The sequence below is a fragment of the Vanellus vanellus genome (assembly GCF_965231255.1).
Source record: "Vanellus vanellus genome assembly, contig: HAP1_SCAFFOLD_524, whole genome shotgun sequence".
Taxonomy (NCBI): domain Eukaryota; kingdom Metazoa; phylum Chordata; class Aves; order Charadriiformes; family Charadriidae; genus Vanellus; species Vanellus vanellus.
Window position 1 is genome coordinate 55,447 of NW_028127738.1, and position 26,272 is coordinate 81,718.

Here is a 26,272-nt window from a genome sequence, read left to right on the forward strand (position 1 = left end):
CGGCCCAGGTCTGCCTAGTTATCGAAACTACTTAGTTCAAGTAGTACTTCTCTAAGTATCTCCCTGAGAATCTAACTACTTAGAAACCTAAGCACAAAATTTACTGCCAAAAGCTGTCCATCTTTCTGTTGCAGCGCTACGTTCTTGCTGTCTGTTACTACAGGATTACACTGGCTCATAAGCTGCCCTTCTGAAAATACCCCGATCCAGATCTTTTATAGCATCCGTCATGAGTCTACACGTACCCATAACATTGCCAAGTCGCCGTTTTCATGCCACTTTTGAATATTGCTCTCTCTCCTGTAAACACTCTACCTGCCTCTCATGGTTTGGGCCAAAACGGCCACAAGGCAAGTGACAGATGCTCCCCGCTCCCTCTCTTCAGTAAAAAAAAAAAGAGAGGCAGGAGAGAGAGAGAGAGAGAGAGACATACGAGTTTAGAAGGAACTAAACTGCTTTAATGAAATATTAATAGAAAAGTAAAAAGGAAATAATGAAATGTATAGAAAACCGTATCGAGCTCCCAGAATGACAGTCACCTCGCCAGCTGGCCCTGGGGAAGTCCCAGACCGGAATCATAGACGGATGGGAACTGGATTCCAGAGCTGCATTCAGGATCGAGACCAAACGCACACGAACAGACGGAGTCCTCCTCAGGCGTCGGCCATCGAAGAAAGAGGGCTGACCCTTTGATCCCTCAGCTTTTCTACTGCGCGTGAGGCAGATGGGATGGAATCCCCTGTTGGGCAATTTTGGGTCACCTGTCTAGTCCGCTCCTCCCCGCAGGTGCGACCCCTCTGCGCTTTTCCGCTTCCCACCCTCCAACAGGGCAAATAACCACGTTATCTGCCCTTGGGTGTTATAGCCCTAAGTCTAAGCAAGAGCCTCTCTGCATACCATGCCTGGCATCAACTATCAACACAGGTCTCGTCACTCTGAGAGTGAACGGTTTCTGCATAATAGGCTGCTCTCTGCAGTAGTTAGAAGAGGCTTAGCTAAAAAGTGAAGTGACTGAAGAGAGAATCGGTTCCGTTTTACTTCAAACAAGGACAGATGCTATTTGTCCCATGATGTCATTGGTGGAGTACATCATGTCTGTTAAAAAGACAGAAAACAGGAACGGTCTGGGTGGGGAAGGCCGGACAGGTTACCCCTTTTGTGGTGCAGGATAGGTCATACGCGTTTCTGCCAGGGCGTCATAAGTTATCTTTTGCAGTTGGGCACACAGCACAAGTTCCCACAACTCCAGTAAGTTTAACTCTCTGAGGGAGAGGATGAGAGAGAAAAGAGACTTACACGTTTAAAAAAGAAATTAAATGACTTTAATGAAAACCTCAACCAAAAAAAAGAGAGAAACTTAAGACACATGCACACTATATCCACAACTGTATTAAGAGAGAAAAGATCCTTTTATTGTGAACATGGCGTGCGGGAGCCCAGGAGTCACAAGGGTTCAGGCACTAACAGGAAACGGGCACCTACAAGGACAGAGTCAGAAAACACTGGTAAAGCCCAAAGGCAGGACGAGACAGGACTTGGTTCCCCTTCCTTTGGGAAACACAGCCGGCAAGGAAGGGTTTCTAGCCCAGCTGGCATTGAGCAGGGGGTGGCTCTGGCGCCTTGTCCCCATGGGGAATGCCCTTTGAGACTGTGCGTCTGCAGGGATGCACAGTGCGCCTGTGCCACGCAGCAGGGCTCCATCGGGAGCCCCTGGGGAGCTGCCATGGACTTCTTCCCAAAGCCTGCACGGCACCATCCCTGGCCGACCCTTGCCAGCCCCTTGGACTGACTTAGCGCAGTTTAAGGAGTTGGGAAAGATGGGCAGCAGAGCCTGGGACTCACCTGGGCTTCTTCACCATCTGGACCTTTCTTTTTCTCTTCAGTCGCAGTCTTCTTCCTCTCTTCCTTCTTTTTTCTTCTTGTTTACATTCCATCTCCTCTTCCCAGGCCTCTGGTCTCTTCCTTTTGCTTTGGTTTTCGGTTTCCTGGAGGGAGCCTGCAAACCTTTCCATCCCACAGTGGATTGGAGAGGTAAAGCCAGGATCAACTGGATCAATCAGTTCTCCATTTAACCCAAGCTCACTCCTTTTACCTTTGTGCCTTTGAAAGGTTCTTTTGATCTTCTGCACATCGCAGGGACTCTGTCGTGGTCTCGGGGGCGGTTGGAGGAAAAGTGGTCGTGTCCTAAACCAGAAATGTTGGCGTTAGCAGGTGGCAAGGGATGCCCTGGAGGAGTAAGCGACTTTTTGGCAAATTGCTCCCTTAGCTCTCTAGAGAAGGTGCCTTGGGCTGGTTGGCATTAGCCCTTTCTTCCAAGGGCCTCACTTTCGAACACAACGTTCTCACAGGTGTGTGACACTCTGCTAATTTGCAGGGGCCATTCAGCAGACACCCTGCGGTCCCCTGCGGGCAAGAAAAGGCTTGCCCACTTCTTTCTCCTGCCGTTTCTTCTGCCCTCCCGAGACAGAACTCTGCAGATACCCCTTTGGTGCAACACCCCCTTCTGCGGTGGCAGGCTTTGCTTTTGGAGTCTGTCCTTGGCAGGTATTTTGTAGGTATTTCCTTTGACTAAGCACATTCCTAACACATTGGAGAAACCACCTTTCCACTTTCACTTACACTGCCCTGTTCTGGGGGATAAAAAAAACCCACACAAAGCCAGAAGGCAATGAATGCTGGGAATAGGCACAGCAGCTCCTTGGACTCATTAAGACATACCCTCCTCCACGAGACACATTGTTGCAGTGTTTGTGGACCTGCCATACCTCTGCTATTTCCAATCCTGCCTCCGTATCTGCCACTTCTACTTCCTTGAGGACTAGCAGAGAGGGTGGTGCCTCCAGGAAAGCTTTTGCCTGGTGCACCACGGCTGCTACCCCTGTACCTGGGGGAAGGGCAGCCCCCTCCTCCTCCTCCTGCTGCTGCTCCCTCCCGCTGCAAAGGAAAACAGCGTAAGAGCCCGTCAATGGAGACCACCAGCCCAGCGCTCCCAGAGCCTGCCCTGCCCTGCCCTGCCTGCAGCGTGGTGCGATGGGGCAGGACGGGCAGGGGGCCAGCAGCTGGAACCGCGGCTCTGGCTCAGCAGTTCCAGCTGGGATGCTCCTGAGAGCCGGCATGCCACCACGGCAGCCCTGCCCAGCCCTCGCCCTGCCCTCCTCCTCCAAGCTGTGGGCAGCAGCAGAGGCTCCGTGTCCCCGCAGAACCAGGTCCAGCAGCCACTGCCCAGCGGGTCCCCTTGGTCCTCCAGGTGACGTCCTCCCTTGGGCTGCCACACCTGCATAGGGACACTCAAGGGACAAGTGAGCATGGCTCCTCCCGGCTCTGGCCGAGGAGCAGAGGTCAATTTAGTTCTGGGGACGGAGTGAAGCAGGAAGCACCTCAAGCGCTCCGCAATGTCGAAGGGTACCAAGGGCTGAGCTCTCTCCTGCTGCAGCGTGATGGGCACAGATATCCTCCGGGTGAAGGGCAGCAGCATCCTCAATTCTGCAGACGTGCCGCTTGCAGGAGGACAAAAGGCCCTCCCTGCCTTTCTTTCCAAAACTTACCTGAGCGGTGATGTCCTCCTTTATTGACAGATGGGGCAAGCAGCGGTGCTTGCTTGGGATCATCCTACAAGAATCAGAGAGCGGTTAGAGAGCAGCCTCACAGCAGAAAGGGCCACTGGCAAGCTGCCAGGCGGCACCAGCAGCCTGAGAGCATTAGCGGTGGGACCCTCTGCCTTCCGGGGCTCACCCCACTCACCACACATCCTGCACAGCCATGGGTGGGGGAAAGGCCATTCTCACCTCTGCCTGGACCTCTAGCAGCTTCTCCAGGCTCCTGGGATTGAATGTCCTCCACTGGGCAAGAAGGAGTGGAAGAAGGTGAGCAGCGATGCCTCTGCTGCTCGGCTGGAGGAGCGGTTGTTAGGGACAGAAACACTCACATGGTGGCAGCGGCTCAGCTCCTTCTCCAGGTGCTTGATGGATGGGAGGCAGCTCACCCGGGCTCTCTTGTCTCCTTCTGGTGTCCTGTGCACCAGGAAGGGACAGGGAGGGAGCTGGGTCAAGCCCAAGCTGCCTCTTCTCCCTTTCTCTTGGCATTGCAGCTTCTTCTGCCCTTCCCTTCTGGGCACCAAAAGGTGACCAGGGGATTCAGGATGTAGAAATGCCCCTATTCCTCCGTGCCAGCGTGCTGCCTGCTCCCTGCTCAGGCTCTGCTCGGAGGGCAGAGGCCATTCACAGGATGCTATGGGCCCAGTTGGGAACCTCTCCTGCCCAGTCATGGGACGTGGCACCATGACTCACCTGAAAGGGGCAACACAGGAGCTGCTGGGCCAGGAGAGGATGATGGAGGTCCCATCCTCATCACTTCCTTCCTTTTCTGCTCTTGCTGCCTCCTTGTCAGCACTCAGCACCCACAGCTGGTCCAGGGCCAGGCAGAGCCGTGGGCGCAGGGTGGTGCCACATCTGAAGAGCGGAGAGGCAGGCAGGGAGCTGGAGGTGGAGCCTGCCGGAGCCCTGTCCCCCGCCTGCCGTTGGGGCAGACATGGGTGCATCCAGCAGCAAGGTGCCCCCGGGGGCTGAGGCTGGTGCCAGGGTGTCCCTGCCCCGCTGCCAGGGACAGGGCTGGGGGAAAGGCGGCTGGGCTTGCAGGCACTTACTGCAACTTGGCAATGAGCAGCTTCTGCTGGAGGAGGCAAAGGCACCTCTGGCTTCTCTTGCAGCCCTGGCTCAACCACTCATCCACGCTCAGCACCGCCGTGCCCTTGCTGAGAGCCTCCCTGCAGAGCAGAGAGCGGTGGGTATGTGAAAGGCTGCTGCTGTGGGGCCCGGCCATGCCCGCGTGTCCCCGAGCCCCAGGGAGAGCCCACCTAGAGCCACAGCAGCAGTTGGCCTGGCCCATTCCACCCGGGACTGGAGGACCCTGGCCGTGCCCAAAGGACACGGCCCAGGCAGCCACAGTAAGGATGGGATGCGGGGTGCTGCTGCTGGTGCTGCTTTGGGCCAGCACAGCTCCATCCTGCTGTCTCTGGTGGCTCTTGGCTGCAACTGACAAACACTGGGAGCTCAACGGAAGCTGGGTGGTTACCGGGAGGCACCGGGGCATGGCTTTTCTCCACTATGGCCATCTCTGTCTGGCACGGGGGAACCCAGAGCAGGACACAGCAGAGGGCACCCATCACCTCCCTCCACCCGCTGCCCACTTACAGCTAGTGTCGTCTGCGCGGCTGGCGCCGCTTGTTGCGCTGTGGCTGTCCCTGGCAGCCCGCGAGGGTCCTGCGGCGCTTTGGACAGCGTGCTGCTGGAGGCAGCCTGGCCGTGGTGGTGGTGTGCCCCACCAGGCCTGCGGGAGATGGATCCACCTCCATGGGCTCTGTGTCATCTGCGGGGGGATCCACCTCCATGGGCTCTTCCTCATCCCTCTTCTCTGGTGGGTCGACCTCCATGGGCTCATCTCGCCGGGCAGGGCTGCTGCTGATGGCGCCAGCCCACTGGCGTTTCCTGGGCTGGGGAGGCATCCTCAGGGCTTCCAATGAGCCTCTTGTCCCTGGGCCCACTCAATGTAGGCACTGGTGCCACCCACTGTGGGCACTCGCCTCCCTTGGCCGCCTCCTCCTCTCGCAAGCAGGCTTGGCGTGAGTGTGCCTGGCTGCTGAGCGAGCTGTGGGCCAGCCACAGGGCTGCCTGCTTGCCTAACGGCCAGCCGGTGATGTCACCAACGGACGTTGCTGTGGCTGGGAGGGGGGCCCCTGAGGCCCTGAAGGCCCCATTGAGGGCGGCCCTTTTGCTTCCAGAGAGAAAGGCTGCCCCTGGAGCAGTGGGTCTGCCCTCCATGTCCCCTGGTGTGCCCTGGGCTCCAGCCCCCTCCTTGTGCCAGGCCTCAACAGGACAGCGGCCACAGTGTCAGAGGGCCTGGCCTGGTGCATGCTGCTGCGCAGGGGCGACAGGAGGAGTCCATTGTAGGGCCACCGAGGTCCTTGGGGCCTGGAGGAGGGGTGTTCAGTCTGCGGACGGGAAGGCCCATGGCGGGTTGCTGTCCCCGGCCGGTTCTTGCCTCAGCTACCCAATGGGTGGTTGAAGATGACGCCAGACCCACCCTGGTGTTGCACAGAGAAGATCTGCTGCTTGGTGGGGACTCTCTGTGCCTTCAGAGATGAGGGAAGAGAACTCAAGCACAGAGCTCGTTGCCTCAGTGATGTCATGTCATGTTCTTCATCAGCTGAATCAGTGCTTTATGGTTTAAAGAGAGACCTGGTGACATCCAATAAATTTAAAAAAAACCCAAAAACTAAAACAACAACAAACCTGTGACCGTTCCAATATTTCCGTTTCATTTTGATAAGATTTAACTTTGTGCTTTCTAGTTGTGGTGTGAGCAATTCTCTGTGCCGTTGCTTTCTTAGGCAGAGCCTTAGTGCTTAGGTAGGTGTGTGACTTATTGAACCAGTACCAGAAAAATGATTCCTTAGAAAGACTTTATATGCAGCCTGGTTTTCTTCATTGTTCAGGAGAGGCAGCTTCATGATGGAGTGTGGTGAACTGCTTGAGAATTCTTCATTGGAGTGCCTGCCTTTAGAGCAGCAGCTCTCTTAAATGACGGAGCTGTGCGGACCCTTCTGAGGCCACAAACAAGTGCAGGCTCAAGCGATGGAAATGCTGTATCTACGTAGTTCTTAGTATTCCACGCTTCGGTCTTGGAAGGCTGAGACACCTGGAAGAGCAGGTGCTCTTTCCTATAAAATACCCCCAAACCCCTCACCTACTAACAGCCTTTTTCTTTATGAACTTGATTGATGATGTACTGTGATCTTGGGTTGATTCCCCTATGTGGAATGACTAAAACATGCGGCTTGTATTTGAAGGGCTGGAATCTGAGCACAATTTGCTGCAAGTCTGAAGTGCCCCTGAGCAAAGGGAGCCACAGAAGTCAGGGCTGCAGCACAGGAGGGAATCCACGGAGCATCAGTGGGTGGGTGGCAGCAAAATTTTTACTGGTGTGCTGAACCCCCACCCAGAGATTTGCGAGCTACAGCTGGCTTGTGGACTGGATAGTCTGGCACTACTTGACTGCCGGTTAAGATAGCAGACCCTCTAAGCAGTTGTCGACCTCTGAGTAGGCAGGTGGGTAACATGCCAGCAAGAGTGTTTGGGGGAGAAGAGAGCTGCTGCATGCACGCCTCTGGGATTCGGCTGCCCGTGGCAGGAGATGCGTGAAGTTGGGTGTGTGTGCTGTCACGGGCAGATGCTCAAGGGCAGCTAAGAGCGAGCTGGAGCGCTCTGCTTTCACCCGGGAGAGAAAGGCTGCTGCTGAAAGCACAGGCTGGCAGGATCCTGACGGAGCCAAGGAGCAGAAAGGAAGGATTTAAACAATGGGGGAGTGCTCCTTTCAGCAGGGATGGCTATACCTTGGCACTTGGTGGGCTTGGTTTCATTCCTCTTTCCTCCATTGTCTCTCTCCTCCTTCTTTCCTCTCTGTTGTTGCAGCTCCTGGAAGTAGAGGGAAAAGACAGCTGTTGAGGATTGCCTTGGAGCCTTATCTCAGGAAAGCCTGAGCATCAGGTTGGCAGGTTTCCAAGCTGCTAGCCGTGCTTCCTTCCCATGAGCCCAGGACACAAGCCTTGGGGAGCCGCGGCTTTGCTTCCAGTATTTCTTTGTTCCCTGAGCACGCGTTTGCAAATTCTGTAACCTTTTGCCCTTGTCCCTCCGCAGGTTAAGGTGCAACATGCTGACTTTTGATCTGCCCATCTTAATCTCTCTCCTTCTCAGCAGCATTCCTGATTGTCTTATTTCCACAGGTTGTGCCAGTCTGGAGGAGAAACGTTTCCTTTTTGAGCTCAGGCACATGATCTGAGGACGCTCACCATTTCTGACTGTGCCTAATGATTTAGGTTCTTCCTGGAGACACCAAGAGGATTGCTGTGTTTGTCGCTCTGTGTGTCTTCATTGCTACTCGTACTCACAAAACAACTGGACCAAATTTGGGATCTGATGACTCAGGTTTCGACTTGCAGCTTCTTCTGCTTCTTTGGACCCTTGTTGCATAGGAGTTCCTGTGCTTTTGCCTTCTATTTGGTGCACACAAGCAGCGTATTGGCTTTGTGATCTGGGCATTATTGAGCATTTATTGTTCAATGTGGGCAAGCGTGACTCCCAGGGCCGTGAACACTTGGAAAACATGCTATGCAGTATTACCTGCAGGGTGTGGCAGACTGACCCAAATGATTCATGGTTTTGTTAATCCTTATACCTAGGAAAACAAATGTATGCAAAAGAAGGCCAGCAACACCAGAGTGTGAGGGATGGCCTTAAACGTGTGTTTTCCCATGAGATGTGACTTCTGTGTAGGCACCTAGTTCCAGGTACTGCAAATTTGTGTAGAATTTCTTGGGAAATGGCTGAGCTGCTGCATCTGCTCTTGAAGTGTCAGCTGGGAGAAAAGGCTGATACTCTTGAGGAACACCGAGTAATATCAGGTTGAGACCAATGAGTTTCCATTTGTGTGGGAAAAATAATACTTTGCATTGATTGAGCAGTTAGAAAGCTGCTAAGAAAGGACAATCTCCAGAGTGTTTTGAAAAATCATCACTTAGAATGCAGCTTAATGAAAATTGTCATGGGAGACCTGGGCTTAGGCCCACGAAAGTATGTAGGTATTGAAGAAGGCTGGTGCAAGAAGCGTTCCTTGCTGGTGGGTTGCCGTTAGCCTTGCGTCTGTGGAGGTGGTCGGCATGCGTTCACACAGCAACGCAAGCCAGAGCAGCTTCTCGACTGCTCTAATTCTCCCTGGGTTGCCTCCAGCGCTGGGGGTGGGACAGGAGAGCTGTGGGCACTCCGCACTTCCCAAGGACTTCAGAGAGGCCTGCGGAAGAAAGGGCTCTGCCAGAGCAGAAAGGCAAATGTATGGCAATACTCGATAGCTTTCTTCTGTAGGAAGAAAGGAGGCAGTGGCAAATCCCGTTGCTCCAGTTACCACCCTTTCAACAGAGACCCTGAGGAGGACTGAAGTGTGCTGCTCTGTGCCAGTGAGGATTTGCCTGCAGTTTTGGATTTTCTGCTTTTACAGGCAGTATGTGCCTCATACATTTATTGTTACAGATTAGAGTTCTGCTGCGACTCTGGTGTTACTGGAGAGGGGGGATGTAGCACTGAAACACTTAGTGGTGCTCCTGGGCCCTGTTTTGAACTAGTTCCTAAAAAATGTGTTTTTCTTACCTCTGCTGGAGTTTGTCATGTTGAGTTCACTACTGAAATCCCACTTCAACATCCTTTTCAATGTCACAGGTAGAAGAGCCCAAGCAGTTCTCGCTGGTCCCTCCGGCAGTTGACTTCAGAAACAGGTCCTGTGTTTTGGTGAAAGAAAGTGTTGCTTGAGGAGGTGCGTGCGCTGTGTTGGTGTGAGTTGGGGTGGGGAAGATGGGAAGCAAAGTAGAGATTGAGCTGGGCTTTCTTAGGAGAAGGAGAAATGCCTTCAGCTCTGTGTTGGGTGCTAAACTCTTAAAGAAGATGCTGCTGTGGATTTGAAAAATCTTGAAAGGCTGTCCATTAGGAGTGGCCTAGAGAGGAATGGTATTTTGTAAATGACTCTGGAAAGAAGCCAGAGGAATAAGAACAGTGTCATGGTTTTGCTGCATTTTGATAGAGATTTACTTTAGTTCTGCCCTTAGTTGCTTATAATCAAAAATGCCGTTCTGACTGAAAGCACAGCGGCATGATAAGGTGCTGAGAAGTCTCTGGCTAATTCTGCAGGTGGGTCGCTGGTAGCCTTCCTTCAAAGGAGGTGTGGGAGAAATGTCTGTCTGTGGGGTCGGTGCGCTTTTGGGGAGGGGAGAAGATACCTCTGCCTGTGCAAGAGCACCGTCCCTGGCAAAAAGGTGCAGGGAGAGTGCCTGACCACCGCTCCTGCTGTGGACTGTAGCGTCTCCTTGTCTTTGTACCTACGCTGTGTGTCATTTTTCAGATTGTGAAATAAAACTCTCAAGTTCTGAGAGCTTTTTTCTCTGCCTGCATGACAAAGTCGTGTTTCAGCTTGAAACTCATCTGGTCTGTGTCTGCTCTGCCTGAAAAGACACCTGAAAGGAGTCTGCAGAGTTGGCGTGCCCATGGGGGAGATACCCAGCTGGCCCTTTGTGTGGGGTGGATGGTGGCAGATGCCCAGAGCAGTGGGCAGCAGCAATTCCTGCTGTTGGTACTTAACTGGGAACCGCTTTGGTAAAGGGGTGGAGATGGTTCTTTCTGTGGCATCTCTGGGGTCTCAGTCTTGCAGCGACACCTTTGACGTTGGAGGGGTGGACTGCTATAAGCTAAGTAAGCAACCTCTGACAAGACTGCAGGGGTAGTCCTTGTGTGGCAAAAAGCCTGGCAGTGTTTTCATGGAGCTCTGCCCACTTGCTTCTGTGGTCTACGTTATCAGTGCTACCCGCAGTGCTGTTTCCCTCCCCCATGAAAACGGGCGTTCTGCAGGACAGGATGTTTTACCTGCTGCGGTGTGTGATGCCTGGCCGTGGAAAGATGAGGCCAGATAGAATTTCCCCGGAACAAAACTGGACTGGGTCTGCAAAACTTGCTCTGTGTCAATAAAAACTGAGAGGACTAAATAGCTGGTAAGGTTTGATTATGAGCTGTAGCACAGAGTTGATACTGGAGGTATGATTCTCTATGGCTGTTGTGGTTTGGGCCGGATTGGCCACTGGGTGGCAGGACAGATGCTCTCGTCAACGTGTCTTCAAAGAGAGGCAGGAGAGAGAAAGAGAGACTCAGGATTTCAGAAGGAACTGAACTACTTGACTAAAACATTAAGAATAAAATAAAAAGGAAATAATGAAATATATACAAAACTGTATTGAACTCCCAGAATGGTTTTACGTGTAATAGTGGAAGTAGAGATGTGTGATTTTGTTGCTGTTGTTTTTTTTATCCTTGAGGACAGGCATAACAGTGGGAAATACTCAAAGTAAGGTGAAGAAAACTGAGCAGTTTCCACTAAACTAAAAATTGCAAGATCAGCAGAAGAGAGAGGAAATATTTCTTCTATAGCATAATTGTTATGGGTCTTTCTTAGCAGCCCTAGATTACAGTCCTTTTATTCAGCAGCAGAACCTGCACCTGTGTCATACATCTGGTACATGTCCTGAGGATGGCAACTAAGTATAAGCACAGCAGAATTGTACCCCATGTCGGGGTCACGCTGACTGAGCTGAGGCAGTCTTCCAGAACATATAAGTGAATTTGGGGACGCCCCTGCGTGTTGGAACTTCACAGTATTAATGATTCGATCAATAGAGTTTGAGGAACGTCAGCAAGTTTGTACTACTTTCTTTTCTTTATTGACTTTATAGAACAGCACTGAAGTTATTCATATAGATTCTTTAGGCAATTCAAATACTTTCACTGAATGACAGAAAGGCTGAGGTTGGAAGGGACCTCTGGATGTCATCTTGCGATAGCCGCCTGCTGCAGCAGAGACAGCCAGCGCCGCTCAGCCAGGGTCTGGCTCCATCTTCTCTGCAGCCTCCCATCAGGCTTTTTATGCATTGATCAATTCCCCTGCGAGCCTTCTCTTCACCAGGCTAAGCGGTGCCAGCTCGCTCAGCCCTTCCTCAGAGGAGAGATGCTGCAGTGCCTTTATCATCTTCACACTCCTTTGCCAGACTCTCTCTCCAGTCCAGCCCAGGACACCATCAGTGCTCCTGGTGGCAAGGGCACACTGTTGGCTCATGATCAGCTGGGTGGCCACCAGGACCTGCAGGGCTTTTTACGCCAAGCTGCTTTCCAGCCGAGCAGCGCGCCAAATGTGCTGGTTCCTGGGGTTGTCCCTCGCCAGGTTCTGGACTTCACTTCTTTCTCCTGTTGAACTTCTTGTGGCTCCTGCCTTGGCAGGGTGTGAGCATGGGGTGATGCAGAGGGCAGAGCCAAGTGGTGCAGACTCTGAGCAGGAGGAAGGATTTGGGTGCCAGTGTTGCAGGGCATGACGGGGCAGTAGAGGCTGGTAGGAGAGCAGATCCCCAGGACGTGGGGGCAGATGATGTGGTGAGGAGGAGACCAGGCATGGGACGTTTAGCAGTGGGGCATGGTCCAGCCCTGGAGTCCCCCTTCTGACTGAACCGTTGGCTGGCATGTGTCCCAGCTGCTGGCCTGGCCCTGGTTTTGGCAGCTCCTGGGGCCTTGTTCTAGTTGTGCCGGCGGGGTGGCCTCTTGGGTGGCTGAGGTGAATGTTGGGTGCTGCTGGCCCTCCTCTTCGGGCCTCGCCGTGGCCCCCCACGGGAGAGGTCCCTGCTGCGGCTGGGAGTAGAGGGACCTGCGGCAACCTCCCCTGGATCCTCATGCAGCTCCTCCTGTTCCCCGTTGGTTGGAACAGGGGCATCGGGGGAGCTGCCGGGAGCCCCATGAAGAGCAGCGGTGGAGGTGTTGGGTCGCTCCTCTTCATCGTCTGCAGCAGGGCTGCGGGAGGTAGCTTGGCCAGGGCCAGGAGACCCCCTTCTGGAGGCAGCAGGAGGAGGGACAGCCAGGGGGTTGCCCTCCCGCTCCTCGGCAGCATGGCTGTCCTCGAGGCCCAGCAGACGGTGGGCCTCTGTGCTGCAGCGTTGCACGGCAACGTTGATAAGCTGCTGTACAAATGTCGCCGCGTGATCCTGGAGGCTGACCTGCAGCAGCTGGACCAGGACCTCTTCGTCCAGACCAAAGAAGCCCAGGACGGCCAGGATGAGGTCCTCCATCACAACGGCTGCTCAAGACTCCTCGGCAAAGATCAGCCCCAGCTGCTGTTGGAGCCAGGGCAGAAAGCGTTGGAGGAGAGCCGGGTGGTCGTCAAAGAGGAACGCCCAAGTATGGGGCTGGAGGCCGCCCACCAGAGCCCTGGGCACCGACTCCACTGCCAGCGGCTGAGGTGTTACAGAGCGGGGAGGGGGGCTGTGGGTGTCTGGGTGCCTGGGCGCTCCTCCGGCCTGCCAGGTGCCAACTGGTGCGGGGGCTGAGGCAGATGACGCGATTTGAACCTCTTCGAAGTCATTGTCTGCCCTCACCGAGTGCACGATGGATCGCACTCTTCTCTTGCAGAGAGGGCACTTGGGCTTGCTGTTAGCCCAGCGCAGGATGCACTGGTAACAGAATTGGTGGAGGCATGGCATGGCATAGGCGGCATCGTCCCAGCTGTCCAGGCACACTGGGCAGCGGTTGTCCAGGTCCATTGCCATGCTCTCCACTCGCTGCATCGTGCTAGGGGCAGCTGGGGGTGACAAAGTGCTCCCTCCCTGTGGCGCTGCAGCAGCCGGTGTCAGGCTGGAAAAGGAAGAGAGGCCACGGTCACTGGCTGGCCTGAGGAGGGCTGGAAGAAATGCCCAGGTCCCTCAAGAAAGAAACCCTCCCAGCTCCCCAGGGTGCGGTGTCCCCACACAGCTCACCTCTGCTGCTGCGAGCATGCCTCCTGACTGCCCCGGCTGCCTGAAGCTGACAGGGCCAGGGAAAATCCTTTGCGGGCTCTGGGGCACAGATGGAGAGCTGCCGCGAGCAACTAACTCCCCAGTCAGGACACCAGCGCCAAGGCTTGGCTCAACACTCCAGCCTCGCCAACTGCTCAGCTGGAATGCGGGTATGAACCAGCTGGATGGGACTCGGCGCCCGGATTTAAGCAGCGAGGGGCACGTGTTCACAATCCGTCGCTTGGTGACATCAGAGCCCATCCCTCCTCCCCTCCGTGCTTTGAACTTTGCCACATTCTTGAGATTTGTTCCTACAGTTTGCACCAGAGGTTTTGGGCTCTATTGAATTTTATGGGAGCTGTGATAAAAATTTTGATTCTTTTCAAAACCATCATCATCATCCTTGCATGGCTGTTCATAGTGGATGCAATCTCACCTAACAGTATTATTGCAACTTCCTGTCTCGTCATGAACTAAACCCTCTTTCAGTGGAGAGACGCGTGCCTCTGTGCGTCAAGTCAAAATCTGTTAAAACCAATGTCTGAAGTCACTGGAACTGTATCAAAGAAGCGCTATTTCTGCCCATTGATTAGGAAGGGAAACAGATCATGAACTCAGAGGTCAGGGTTTGCAGTGCACCCGCCTCAACAAAGCTTCAGATCACCTTCACTGTTTTGTGTAATTGCTCTTCCAAAGAGAAACAATCGTCTGCTAATACCAAATCAGCATTGATACTAGCCCAGGTGGCCTCAGCTGTCCCGACTTGGCCTGGTCCTTTCCAAACCTTTACATAATCACGGGGTGTATTTTAGACTAATGTAAATATGTTGATAGCAACACACAATGAGCAGTGCCTCTTCAGCTGCTTCCAGTAGCTACTGTGTGCCCAGGAGAAGAGCAGAGGAGCTGAGGACAAGAGCTCGGCTTTCAAAACCTGACAAGATAGCTGCCTTAAAGACTGTGCTTAATGACTAAAAACTCTGACTGTGTTTTTCGTGAACTCAGTGAGCAGCTGTGAAACTGAGGGCTTATGGGACATAGGGCCACCAGGCCTGAGTGCTCTGCACTTTGAATTGCAGTCATTTTGCATGAGGTTATGCAAAGAGAAGAATATGCTCTCCTGCGATGCAAAACTATGTTATAGTGTGTCCTGCTTTGAGCGACACAGGACTAACTTCTCTTCTAATAGTTGGGAAGCCTGCACTTTTAGAAGACTCCAGTGTCTGAACTTGTGAAAATATGTACTTTATAGCTGGCTATGGTGTGTGGGTTTCAAGGGCTCAGAGATTTTGAGCTTGCCAGGCGCAGGGATGAGGAGGAGTGAGACGTGAGCACTTGACCCAAGCTGGCCGGCAAGATTATTTCATACCATACAAGATTATTTTCATACCATGAACATGAATGACATAAATTGGTCCAAACCCTTATTCTTCCGATGGGATGTCTGCTTCCTCCCTGGGCCCCAGCTTAAGGATATCACTAGGAAACTTCCAAGCCTGGTACGGCCCTCCGACTATTACCCATTATTGCTCTTCCGTGTGTGTGGTGGTGAAGCTGCAACATGTCTTCCTATGGCGATCAAAAGAGACTTCAGGGCCTTGGGACGGTTGGTAAGGGGATGTGGGGCACAGGTTATTTTTTCCTCTTTCCTTCCAGTTACAGGCAGCGACATTGGAAGAAACATACAGATAGGCCCAGTCTATTAATAGGTGGCTCCATGGCTGGTGTGACCAACAGAATTTTGTTTTTTTTGATAAGGGGATGGCCTACACAGCACCAGGCTTGCCGGCGTCAGATGGGATTCACTTGTCTCAAAGGGGGAAGAAGGTCTTTGCTCACCAGCTATCAGGGCTCCCTGACAGCGCTTAAAACGAGGCTCGAAGGGAGAGGGGGACAATATCAGGCTTGCCCGTGACAAGCTGTGAGATGACATGCCAAGGTTAGAGGGACAGGGTGCTAGCGAGGGCCCACAGGCTGTTGCTCTGAGATGTGCTGGCTACGCTGCAGGACACCTGAATTCTTCCAGCGATGAGGCAAGAAGGAAACACCAAGGAATGAAAGGGTGTTCCTCTAAGAAGGTGATAAGAAGGTGCCTCAAAAGGAGGCAGACACGACAGTTTTTCTCCTAAAATCACCGACTGAGAGGGTAGGACTGAATCCCCGTGGGTGGATTTACTCTTAGTTGCATACAAAGTATTTTCAGTGACTTTCTGGCACACCGTGAAAGTACAGTGGAAAGAGAAAAACCAAAGGCAAAAAAAATACCGGTAGACCGTATAACACACAAACAGATCATTTAATTTCTACTCATGGCTTTCAGCAGGAAGTGAAACTCTAATCAAGTATTTCCAAAGCATCTTAGCCAAACTGGGAATCCCTCCCACAACAGATTCAGTGAGTTCAGCTGAGCCTAAATGGAACCCAGCAGCCGCACAGTGCTGGGAAAGGTCTTGCGCATGCCCATGCACTTCTCCTCATCAATGAAGAGTGTGTTGGCTTTGACGGCCAGGTCATGCTGCAAGACCGACTTGGTATGAACCAGCATTTGCAGGGTGTCCTCGGTGTCTCTCAGGCGCTGCTGGAGGCTCTGGACCGTCTCGTTGATTTTGTGGACCTCGTTGACAAGGCTGGAAAACAGCAAGAAACCCTGGTTAACAGTGCCATCGTGGGGGTGGTTTCTAGCGTGGCATTGCTGAAGGGCCCCTTGGTCACAGGATTACCCCCTTCAGCGTGCTCAGACTAACTCAGACCCCCCGTTTCTGGCAGACGCATGGGAAAGCTGAGGGCAGAGCTCCTCCAGACCTCAGCGGGGAGGCATGGTTAAGTCTGCTCAAAGGCTTTGGCAACGCGCAGCCGCCTCTCCCAGAGCAGCTCGGGCCAGCAAGAAGAGGGATGAGCAGGTGTGGTTTCCTGTTCCTGCTTGGTTTGGGGGGTTTGTTGGCTCCCCCTCCTGGATTTCCCTGTGCAGGCATCCTCCCCATGCCCACAGATGCACACAAAGAAAACAGGACATCTGGGAGAGGCTAAAAGTGAATGTGAAACAAGGGGAGGATGGAAAAAACCCTTGTTGTACGAGATGCTGCAAAGGCTGTGGGGCTGGGTTTCAATTGCTCTGAAAAGGCTTCAGCTGGAGTCTTGCCCAACGGGCTCCCAGGAGGGGTGAACTTTGGGGTGCCTCAGAGGGGGTGCTGCTGGGCGCTCAGGCCAGCCTACTCCTCCACAGCTCCTCGGCGTGCAATCCCAAACAGACCACTGTGTCCTTGAAAGGATTTCCAGTGTCCTCGGAGAAGGTGAGGACAGCCCTTTCTGCTTCTCCATAGGGGGCACCCTTCCTTGCAGTTCCCCAAAAGGAAGGGCCTAAGGGATCTCAGCAGGATCCTGTTGGAGAGTAAAGGGCTCGTCCTTCAAAACTGAGCACATCCAACTGCCGGGAAGCAGGCTGGAGAGAAGATGGGGCTTACCCAAGCGGGAAGAATCCATCCCCTCATGCTTATGCTTAATTTTTCATGCAGTGCTACCCCCGGGTGCTACCAGCCGTAACTCCTCAAGGAGCCCACCAGACCCACGCTCCTGCCTTACCGCAGCTGGGCAGTGTCCCGGCACAGCTCCACGTTTGGTCTGCGTGTGCGCTCGTCCAGCCGGCTCTGAGCCACTTTTAAGGGAGGCCCTTGGTCCCTAATGGCCTTTTGGATGGCTTCTATGGTCTTCTCCACCTGGAAGATTTCCTGCAGCGTCTGGCGTAAAAAAGAAACCCATGCACAAATTAAAAAGTATCTTCTCAAGTGACAACATAATTACCCTTTCCTCTTGTCCATCTGCAGAACAATACAAGTTCAATAAGCAGACCCTGGGCTCAGACCCCTGTCATTCTGCTACACATCAAGGCGCAGAGCCAAGAGTAATTTTTCTTCAGGGAAAAACCTCTCTTGGCTCTTGCTGTCACATCAGAGGAGGTTTTGGAGCACTGATGGACCTATTGAATTCCTAGCTTCCCAAAATTACCGCTTGCTGGAACTAATCATCCATCAACAGTAACTCAGAGAGGGAAGGTTCTTCATGGATCCTCACTGAAAGACATGGCATCAGCTCGCAGTGCTGCAAGCCCCGTCTTCCCTCAGTTACTCAATACAGTGTCGGGCACGTTTCAGGAAGCTTTCTATGAGACCCACAGCTCTGAGGCAGGTGTCCATCACTGATTTCCACTGACTCTGCTTGGCAAAGCAAACACACGCATGCCCATGCAGCAGCCCCAGAGCACGGAGAGTGAAAGCACGTCCTTGGAGGAGAAGCAAGCCTGCAACCCCCCCAGCAGGCAGCCCAGCAGAGGCCCAGCAAGGCCGTTCTGGAGGGCAGCCAGCGCTTCTGAAGGAACTACCAGGAGATGCAACCAGCATTGGCATTTTCTGCTGGCAATCCCTGTGCTCCCAGGCTGCCAGTGAGGATGCCCTAGCAAAAACAGACCCCTTGAGATGAAATTACGGTGCCAACTCCTAAGGGTCCCACCTCAGGGGCGTCACTAGGAAGTGACAGTGACACACCGAAAGGGAGGGGTTCCGACTACCTTGGCCAGGTGGGTCCGGATCTTGCTCTCGGCATCGGCTGTCTCGCTGATGCGTTTGGTGAAGGCGATGTTCACCCTGTTGAACTGGCTCCGCATCTCGTTTGCCACCACCACCAGCAGGTTCTCGATGTTGTCCCGCAGCTTGGAGGAGGCCGCCCGTTGGCTCTGTGAGCGGAGGATGTTGTCGTCTGTGATCTTGGCCCAAGAGTCCGGCACCGAGATCCTTCAGGAGGTGAGGGGGAAGAAGAGGCCCCGGTAAGCCCGTAGTGCTGAAGCTGGACGTGGGCAGGCATGAAGCCTGCCTGGGAGCAGCACTGATTAAACGTATCTGAAATCTCCGTCTTTAATTTGAGCATAGGTTGTGGTTTAACTCTGGCCAGCAGCTAGGACCACACAGCCACTCTCAATGGAGGGGAAAGAGAAAGAACAGGACTCACGGGTGGAGATAGAGACAGTTTACTAGAACAACAACAGAAAATAGGAATGAGAAGAAGAGTACGAGTAAGGGTAAGAATAAAGGTAAGGTTAACAATAACAATAACAGTAAGAATAACAATAAGCAGAGAGAAACGGTCCCACTCAGGCAGCTGTCTCCAGGCGGGATGCACGTGCCTTGACAGTGGGCTGGGGACAAGCAGCTCCCTGCCAGGGAGAGGCACCGTGCATCCCGGGCACAGCTTGCTGCTGGCGTGCCGCCCAGCGTGCACTCACGTGGCATCGACCCGCTCCACCGCTGGGTAGTAGCTGATGCCGTGGGAGGTGCTCCTCAGGTGGTGACACTTGTCATCGATGCGGTGGGCCGCCTGCTTGTGGGCCAGGTCCCTCTCCAGCTCGTGCTGGGCCGCCCTGTTGGACCTTCAACATGCAAACAACAGCCATCGCTGGGGATGTTCAGGTGGAAGGGCTTCCTCCCCGCTCCAGTTCCCCGCAGCTCCCTCCCACGCAGCTCTGTCCTCCCATGAGCATCACTGCCCACTTCCCGGGGAGCCCGCCTGGCTTTTCCATCTGCAGGGTGTGGGGAGAGGTCGGGGTCTGCTGGGGGTCCACATCACAACTGCAAATGCACATCAGCCCTACGGCATGACATAAGGAGCTCCTCCTTACGCGAGCTGGGCTTTGGCTTCATCCAGGTACCGCTGCATCTTCTCCTGGCACGACCTGATGACATTGACTTCCTGGGTAAAGGACACATGGCCCCATCATCAGTGTCTGTACTCAGTTGTCCTGATGCCACTCGTCCCCTCAGACCTCCCCAACCCTGCACACAGCAAGAACTTGCCTGCTTGTCTTTCTGCCCAGAGTAAACAGGCAGGGAGTGGAGAAAGTGCCCCCAAACTGCGTGCATGTCTTTACTGCACTACTCCCTGAAGAGGAACACAGAACCCCCACACGCTACACAAACATGCAGCTGCTCTTCAGCTATTCCTTCCTCTGTACGGCCAAGTCATACCCACACGGCGTGGGCATGCTGCTGCCTGGGGGAACCCCATCCCCTGGCCCAGCAGGTTTTGGGGGGGTTGAAGAGCTGAGCACCTCCCCAGCGGTAAGGAGCCAGGTAGGGAAGAAGGCTGCAAAGCCTCTGTAGGGCAGTTTAGGTAAAACTGGCTTTAACACATGATCTGGGTGGCCCAACTTACCGTGAAGAGCTCTTTCTCCACATCATCATGGACGAGGTCAATGCCCATCCTCTTCTCCCGCTGAAGCAAGCACTGCTGAGCGACCTGTTGGGGACATGCCATCACTGTCGGGTGCAGAGGCAGGATTCTCTATAGAGAGAGTCCCCATCTCAAGAAATGGAAGAAAAGAAATTCTAGGCGGGCACAGAGGGGACACCAGGGGAACAAAGTGCCCAGGGCGGCTGCTTCAGCTGACCACAAGCAACCGAACTGCACCATACGCATCAAATCAACATGAGGGAGCACGTGTGTCCCGGCTGCAACCAGAGCTGTGGCACAGGCACCTGTGTCAGCCTTGATGCTGACCTCCCCAGGGTGTTGTAGGAAGACATGGGCTTCTGTCTCCCACTCCAGGAATTTGGATGTTCCGCCTACACAAATATTTGGTTAAGCAAATGGAGTTGTGATGAGCTCATAACGGGCTGATAGGGGATGCAGCAGATGGGAAGACATTGCAAACTTAACTTATGGTCTCTTCATAAAAACTCTCTAGGTCTTGCGGAGCTGCAGTGGAACTTAGTTAGACATTTGAATGGCTGCAGTTGTTCCAGCAGTAGGCTACAGCTTGCAGCCCACTGGACAGAGTGCTTACCTGGAGAGGGGCCTCCGTCTCGGCCAAGGCTCTCTCCAGTCTCTTCTTCATGTCTGTGAGCGTGTTGGTCTCCCCGATCATCTCATCCAGCTCACGGCAGAGCTCCCCTTTCCAAAACTCAATAGCATTCACACGTCCTCCCAGGCTTTTGGTGCTTTCTGCTTGTGTTTTCTTTGTCTGCTGGTATTTATCCCCAATCATGCGGGTGGTATCAACTCTCAGAGCCTCCGCATTGTGCCGGGAAGTCTCTGACTCTTTGTACTTGGTCAGGTTGGACCTGTACCAGTCGTCAGGGGTGTAGCGGGTGAAGAGGGTTGTTCTGTTGGAAATGTAAGGGAGCTTCTCGCTGGTGGTCATCCCCTGGGAAGTTTTGGAAAAGGGAGCCAAAGCTGGTTTGATGGCATCTCTTTTAGAGTAGGTGCTGGGCATCCAGGGGAGGCTGGAGCTCTGAGGCAACGGGTAGTACGGGAAACGGTCTTTATAGCTGGCAGTCATGGTGTTGATGGCAGGCAGAACCTTGGCACGTCTTGCCGTTAAGGGAAAGCCGACAGCCTCCATTCCTGACCACTGCTCTTCAAGTACTTGTCCTGCACAGAGGAGGAGATAGAAGACAACTTCCCTCAGTCAGCTCCTGCACTTGCCTTCCTTCTTACAGCAACACATGCAGCTTCTAACACAAACAGCAACGCACACAGCACCCACAGGTCACCTGTACAGGCCTAAAACTCTTGAAAGCAAATGCCTTCTCACAGCACCCCAAGCATTTGTATCTGGAAAGGGATTTGAATTTGTTTAGTATCTAGCCTCAAGTATTGAAATGCGGAGAAAAGCAAAGCATGGCTGCTCAGGAGAATGACAGATATTAGCCTTCATTCTCCTCAAATCTGTCAATCCCGTGAAAGTGTAGCTGGTGATTGTCTTGTGTTCATTGGCTTCTTTTGGTTGGCGTATGTGCTGATCTTCTAGTACTCCAGATGTCCTTTTCTCTTTCAAAGTGCCCTTTCCAGCCCCGATAGCTGCGCCCCTTTGGACCAACCCAGTGTGATTGGTGGGTCAGGGACTCAATCCTCACCCCCCACCTTCACTTGCATTGATGCTTTGCAGATCTATATCCAAATTTGACCCCCCTCCAGCTATTTCAGTCTCAAGAGAACAGCCCTCTCTTGACTTGCAAAGGAAGAAAAATGCCTACGCCTCACCTGACGTAAAATCGATGCACTTGGAAAGGAGAAATCCCAGACAGTCTTTTCAGAGGGGTGTGTAAACAGCAGCCTTGCAGGAGCCCTAGGAGGAATGGCCACACGTGAAGATTTTGCTACCGAGAACTGCATACGGCATTGTGGGTGCTACTGCTCTTTTCAGATTCAGGGTATCAGTCAGTTGTTGTCAGAAACATCATGCAGAGGGCCAGCAAATGTCCCTAACACACCGCATCTGAGGCCAAACCCTCAGGAGGGGACTCAGGAGGTACCCCATCCCCTCCCCACGGCTCCCAGCCTGGCTCAGAGCCCAGTGAAAGGTGAGGACACTGGTGTGCTGCAACAAGATGCCTGGGTGGGAGTGGGGTTTGACACAAAGCATGTGCTCAATCCCATCTGTTACAGCGTGAAAGCCACTTGAGTCCGTCAAAAATGGGAAGTTTGCATAAAAAAACCTTTCCCATAATGGTACATACTCACCCGAAACCTCCAGAGGCTTGGGAGTGTCCGGGAGGGCGGCTACTCCCTGCTGTGCTGTGGGGTTCGGTGGCAGCACTGCCAGACACTGCAGCGTCCCCAGTGCCCTGTGTGACACAGAACCAGGGCAGCGTTGCCAGGGGCGCAGGGCGCTCAGGGACCGGGTTCTGCCCGGGCAGCTCCCTGCAGCCGCTATGGCAACCTGATGCAGCCCTTTGGTGCCCGGTGCTCTTGATGGGCAACCCAAGGCCACCCGTGGGCAGCTCAGTGCAGACTCTGGGCAACCAGACTGCCTTTGCTGGGACAATTGATCCCGTCCCTGGACAGCTCCCGCTGCCATCCATGGGCAACCCAGTACAGCCTTTGGGCGTCTGCTCCGGCCAATCAAGGGGACTTGTCTCCAACTTTTGATAACACCCATCAGGCCAACTGTCAGCACCCCTGTGCCACATAGTCCCCAGAAGAAACATTTTCATTTCCTTCATGTTACCACTTGAGGTTAACTGTGAGCTATGTATATGGCTCATCAAATACTCAGGCTGATACAGCTGTCTTCTCATTGCCGCCTTTGGTTTCCTCCCGTTTTCCCAGCTATTGCAGCTGCACACTGAGACCGGACCAAATGTTTTACAGCTTCTCAGGGGTGCACTGACACCCTGCCCCACCGCTCCTGCTTTCTGTGCACACATACACACGGAGCCGGCCTCCATGAGAAAGCAATGCCTCTGCTGCCAAAGATCTGAGATAGAGAAGAACTCCAACTGTTTTCTGTATACAAAGGTTAGCACACTTTGATTTCACTTTAAATACATGTCTTGCTTTAGTCGGGTTAAAATCGACTTCATGGCACCGGGAAACCAGTCAAATTCACAAGCTACGGGACTGTCGTGGTTTAGGCCAAAATCCACTACTGGGGACCTGTGGCACCCCAGATGGCACCGACAGATGCTCCCCTCTACCCCTCTTCAAAGAGAGAGGCAGAGGAGGAAAAAGAGACTTATGAGTTTAGAAGGAACTAAAGTACTTTAATGAAGTATTAATAATAAAAGAAAAGAAAAAATGAAAAATAGACACAAAACCCTATCAAGCTCCCGAGATGACAATGACGTCACCGGCTGGCACTGGGGCAGTCCCAGGCTGGACGCAGTGACGGACGGGAACTGGATTCTGGATCTGGATTCAGAATCGGGATCACAGGCAGATGAACAGAGTCCTCCTCAGACGTCGGCCGTTGAAGGAAGAGCTGCCCCTTTGATCCCTCAGCTTTTATACTGAGCATGAGGCAGATGGGATGGAATACCCTGTTGGTGAGTTTTGGGTCACCTGTCCTGTCCGCTTCTCCCTGCAGGTGGGACTCCACTATGCTTTTCCGCTTCCGACCCTCCAACGGGGCAAATAACAAAGTTGGTTGGCCTTGGGGGTTATAGCAATAAGTATAAGCAGGAGCCTCTCTGCATACCATGTCTGGGCATCAGCTACAAACAAGTGGTCTTATCACTCTGAGAGAGTGAACGCTGTCTGCACAATATGCAGTTAATTTCAGTAGTTAGAAGAGGCCCAGCTAACAAGCGAAGTTACTGAACAAAATTGGTTCTGTTTTACCTCAAACCAGGACATTCCACCCCTTATTCCATACCATTTGCATCTTGCTCAGATTACTATTACTTTTATCTATCAAATTTACACACACACAGATTATATATATGAGATGGATACATGCAGGTCACTCATCTATGGTTTACATTTACCTACAAAAGTTATATGCAAAAGTCCATTTAGTTCATGATTGCAGGGTCTCATCTCAGGGCAGGAAAGATGGTACGAAATTCACTCTGGTTTGTGCCCACGGATAGCATGTTCATCTTGAAGAGCTTGCTGGATGCCACTTGATGAAGCTATCTCAGGTTTCATCACCTCTCTATTATCCTGAAAAGCACGTATGGAACACTGTTAGTATTATGTAGTGATCAGCATCATACTGCTCAGGATTGAGTATTCTCACCAAGGGTTAAATTCCCTTGAGGTACACATTGAACTTCTCCATCCTTCAGCATCACCCACCAAGTACATCCAGGTCCTTGAGCAAAAACAGTCCCACGAATGGGTTTGCTTTTGCCTGAAGCAGGAAAAACCCAAACAGTTTTCCCTAACAAATTCCTTCCATGCACCACAGGGACTTGATCCCCTTCTACAGTATGTAAAAGGTCTGATTGAGCAGGACCAGCTCGATTGATGGATCCCCTGGTGTTAACTAGCCGGGTAGCTTGCTCTAAATGCTTGTCCCAATTTTTAAAGGTTCCACCCCTCCTATTGCTTTTAGGGTGGTTTTTAACAGTCCATTGTATCGCTCAATCTTCCCAGAAGCTGGTGCATGATAGGGGATAGGATATATCCACTCTACGCCATCTTCTTTTGCCCAATTACTTATAAGATTGTTTTCAAAATGAGTCCCGTTGTCTGACTCAATTCTTTCTGGGCCGCCATGTCGCCACACGACTTGCTTTTCAAGGCCCAGGATAGTATTCCGGGCAGTGGCATGGGGTACGGCAGAGCTTTCCAACCATCCGGTGCTTGCTTCCACCATTGTAAGCACATAGCGCTTACCCTGGCGAGTTTGAGGGAGCGTGATGTAATCAGTTTGCCAAGCCTCCCCATACTTATATTTCAGCCACTGTCCCCCATACCACAAAGGTTTTAACCATTTAGCTTGCTTGATTTCGGCGCATGTTTCACAGTCGCGGATAACCTGCGCAATAGTGTCCATGGTTAAATCCACCCCTCGGTCATGGGCCCATTTATATGTTGCATCCCTTCCTTGATGACCGGAAGTGTCACGGGCCCACTGAGCTAAGAATAGTTCACCTTTATGTTCCCAGTCCAAGTCTGTCTGGAAAATTTGAGCAGCCTGATCCGCTTGCTGATTGTTTTGATGTTCCTCGGTGGCCCGACTCATGGGTACGTGGGCATCTACGTGATGTACCTTTACGACTAGGTTCGCTAGCCGCTCAGCAATGTCTTGCCACAGCTCAGCAGCCCAGACGGGTTTATCTCTGCGCTGCCAGTTGCTCTGCTTCCACTGCTTTACCCACCCCCACGGAGCATTTGCCACCATCCATGAGTCAGTATAGAGATAGAGTATTGGACACTTTTCTCGTTCAGCAACATCTAACGCCAGCTGGATGGCTTTTACCTCTGCAAATTGACTCGATTCACCTTGTCCTTCAGCAGCTTCCGTGACTTGTCATGTAGGACTCCACACAGCAGCTTTCCACCTTCCATGTTTTCCTAGAATACGACAAGACCCATCAGTAAACAAGGCATACTGTTTCTCATTATCTGACAGTTCATTATATGGTGCAGCTTCCTCAGCACGTGTCACCACCTCCTCTAGTGCCTTCCCCAAGTCTTTGCCTTCGGGCCAATTTGTGATGACTTCTACAATTCCTGGGCCATCTGGCTTTCCTATTCGAGCTCACTGCGTGATTAAGGCAACCCACTTACTCCAGGTAGCATCGGCGGCATGATGAGTAGAAGGAACTTTACCCTTGAACATCCAGCCCAGTACTGGTAATCGGGGCGCCAGGAGGAGCTGTGCCTCAGTACCAATTACTTCTGAAGCAGCTCTAACTCCTTCATATGCTGCCAAGATTTCTTTCTCAGTTGGAGCATAGTTGGCCTCGGAGCCTTTATATCCTCCACTCCAGAATCCTAGGGGTCGACCTCGAGTCTCCCCTGGTGCTTTCTGCCAGAGGCTCCAGGTAGGGCCATTGTCACCGGCTGCAGTGTAGAGCGCATTTCTAATGTCCCGTCCAGTTTGGACTGCTCCAAGGGCTACTGCATGCACAATCTCTTGTTTAATTTGCTCAAAGGCTTGTCATTGCTCAGGGCCCCACAGAAACTCATTTTTCTTTCGAGCCACTTCATAGAGAGGTTTCACAATCTGGCTATAACCTGGAATATGCATTCTCCAGAAACCCACAACACCTAAAAAGGCTTGTCTTTCCTTTTTGTTAGTAGGTGGGGACATAGATGTTATTCCGTTAATCATATACGTTGGGATCTGGTGACAGCCATCTTGCCACTTAATTCCCAAGAACCGGAGTTCTCGTGCAGGTCCCTTGACCTTACCTCCTTTAATGGCAAAACCTGCTTTCAGAAGAATCTTAATTATTTTCCTACTTTTGTGGAAAACTTCTTCCACCGAATTACCCCACACAATGATGTCATCGATGTATTGTAGGTGTTCTGGAGCTCCACCCTTCTCCAGTGCGGTCTGGATCAGTCCATGGCAAACAGTAGGGCTTTGTTTCCACCCCTGGGGCAGTCGATTCCAGGTGTACTGGACACCCCTCCAGGTGAAAGCAAACTGTG

The 26,272-nt window shown here is 52.7% G+C and overlaps 1 protein-coding gene across 1 annotated transcript; it reads right to left on the reverse strand.

Moving 5' to 3' along the window:
- Positions 1-15,806: 15,806 nt before the first annotated feature.
- LOC309685058 (tektin-3-like) lies at positions 15,807-20,783 on the reverse strand (the record flags this gene model as incomplete). Its single annotated transcript, XM_082500866.1, has 7 exons — positions 15,807-16,023; positions 16,976-17,130; positions 17,958-18,180; positions 18,669-18,812; positions 19,062-19,132; positions 19,595-19,678; positions 20,226-20,783. 7 exons carry the CDS (start codon positions 20,781-20,783, stop codon positions 15,807-15,809), a joined length of 1,452 nt encoding a protein of 483 aa, XP_082356992.1.
- Positions 20,784-26,272: the final 5,489 nt, after the last annotated feature.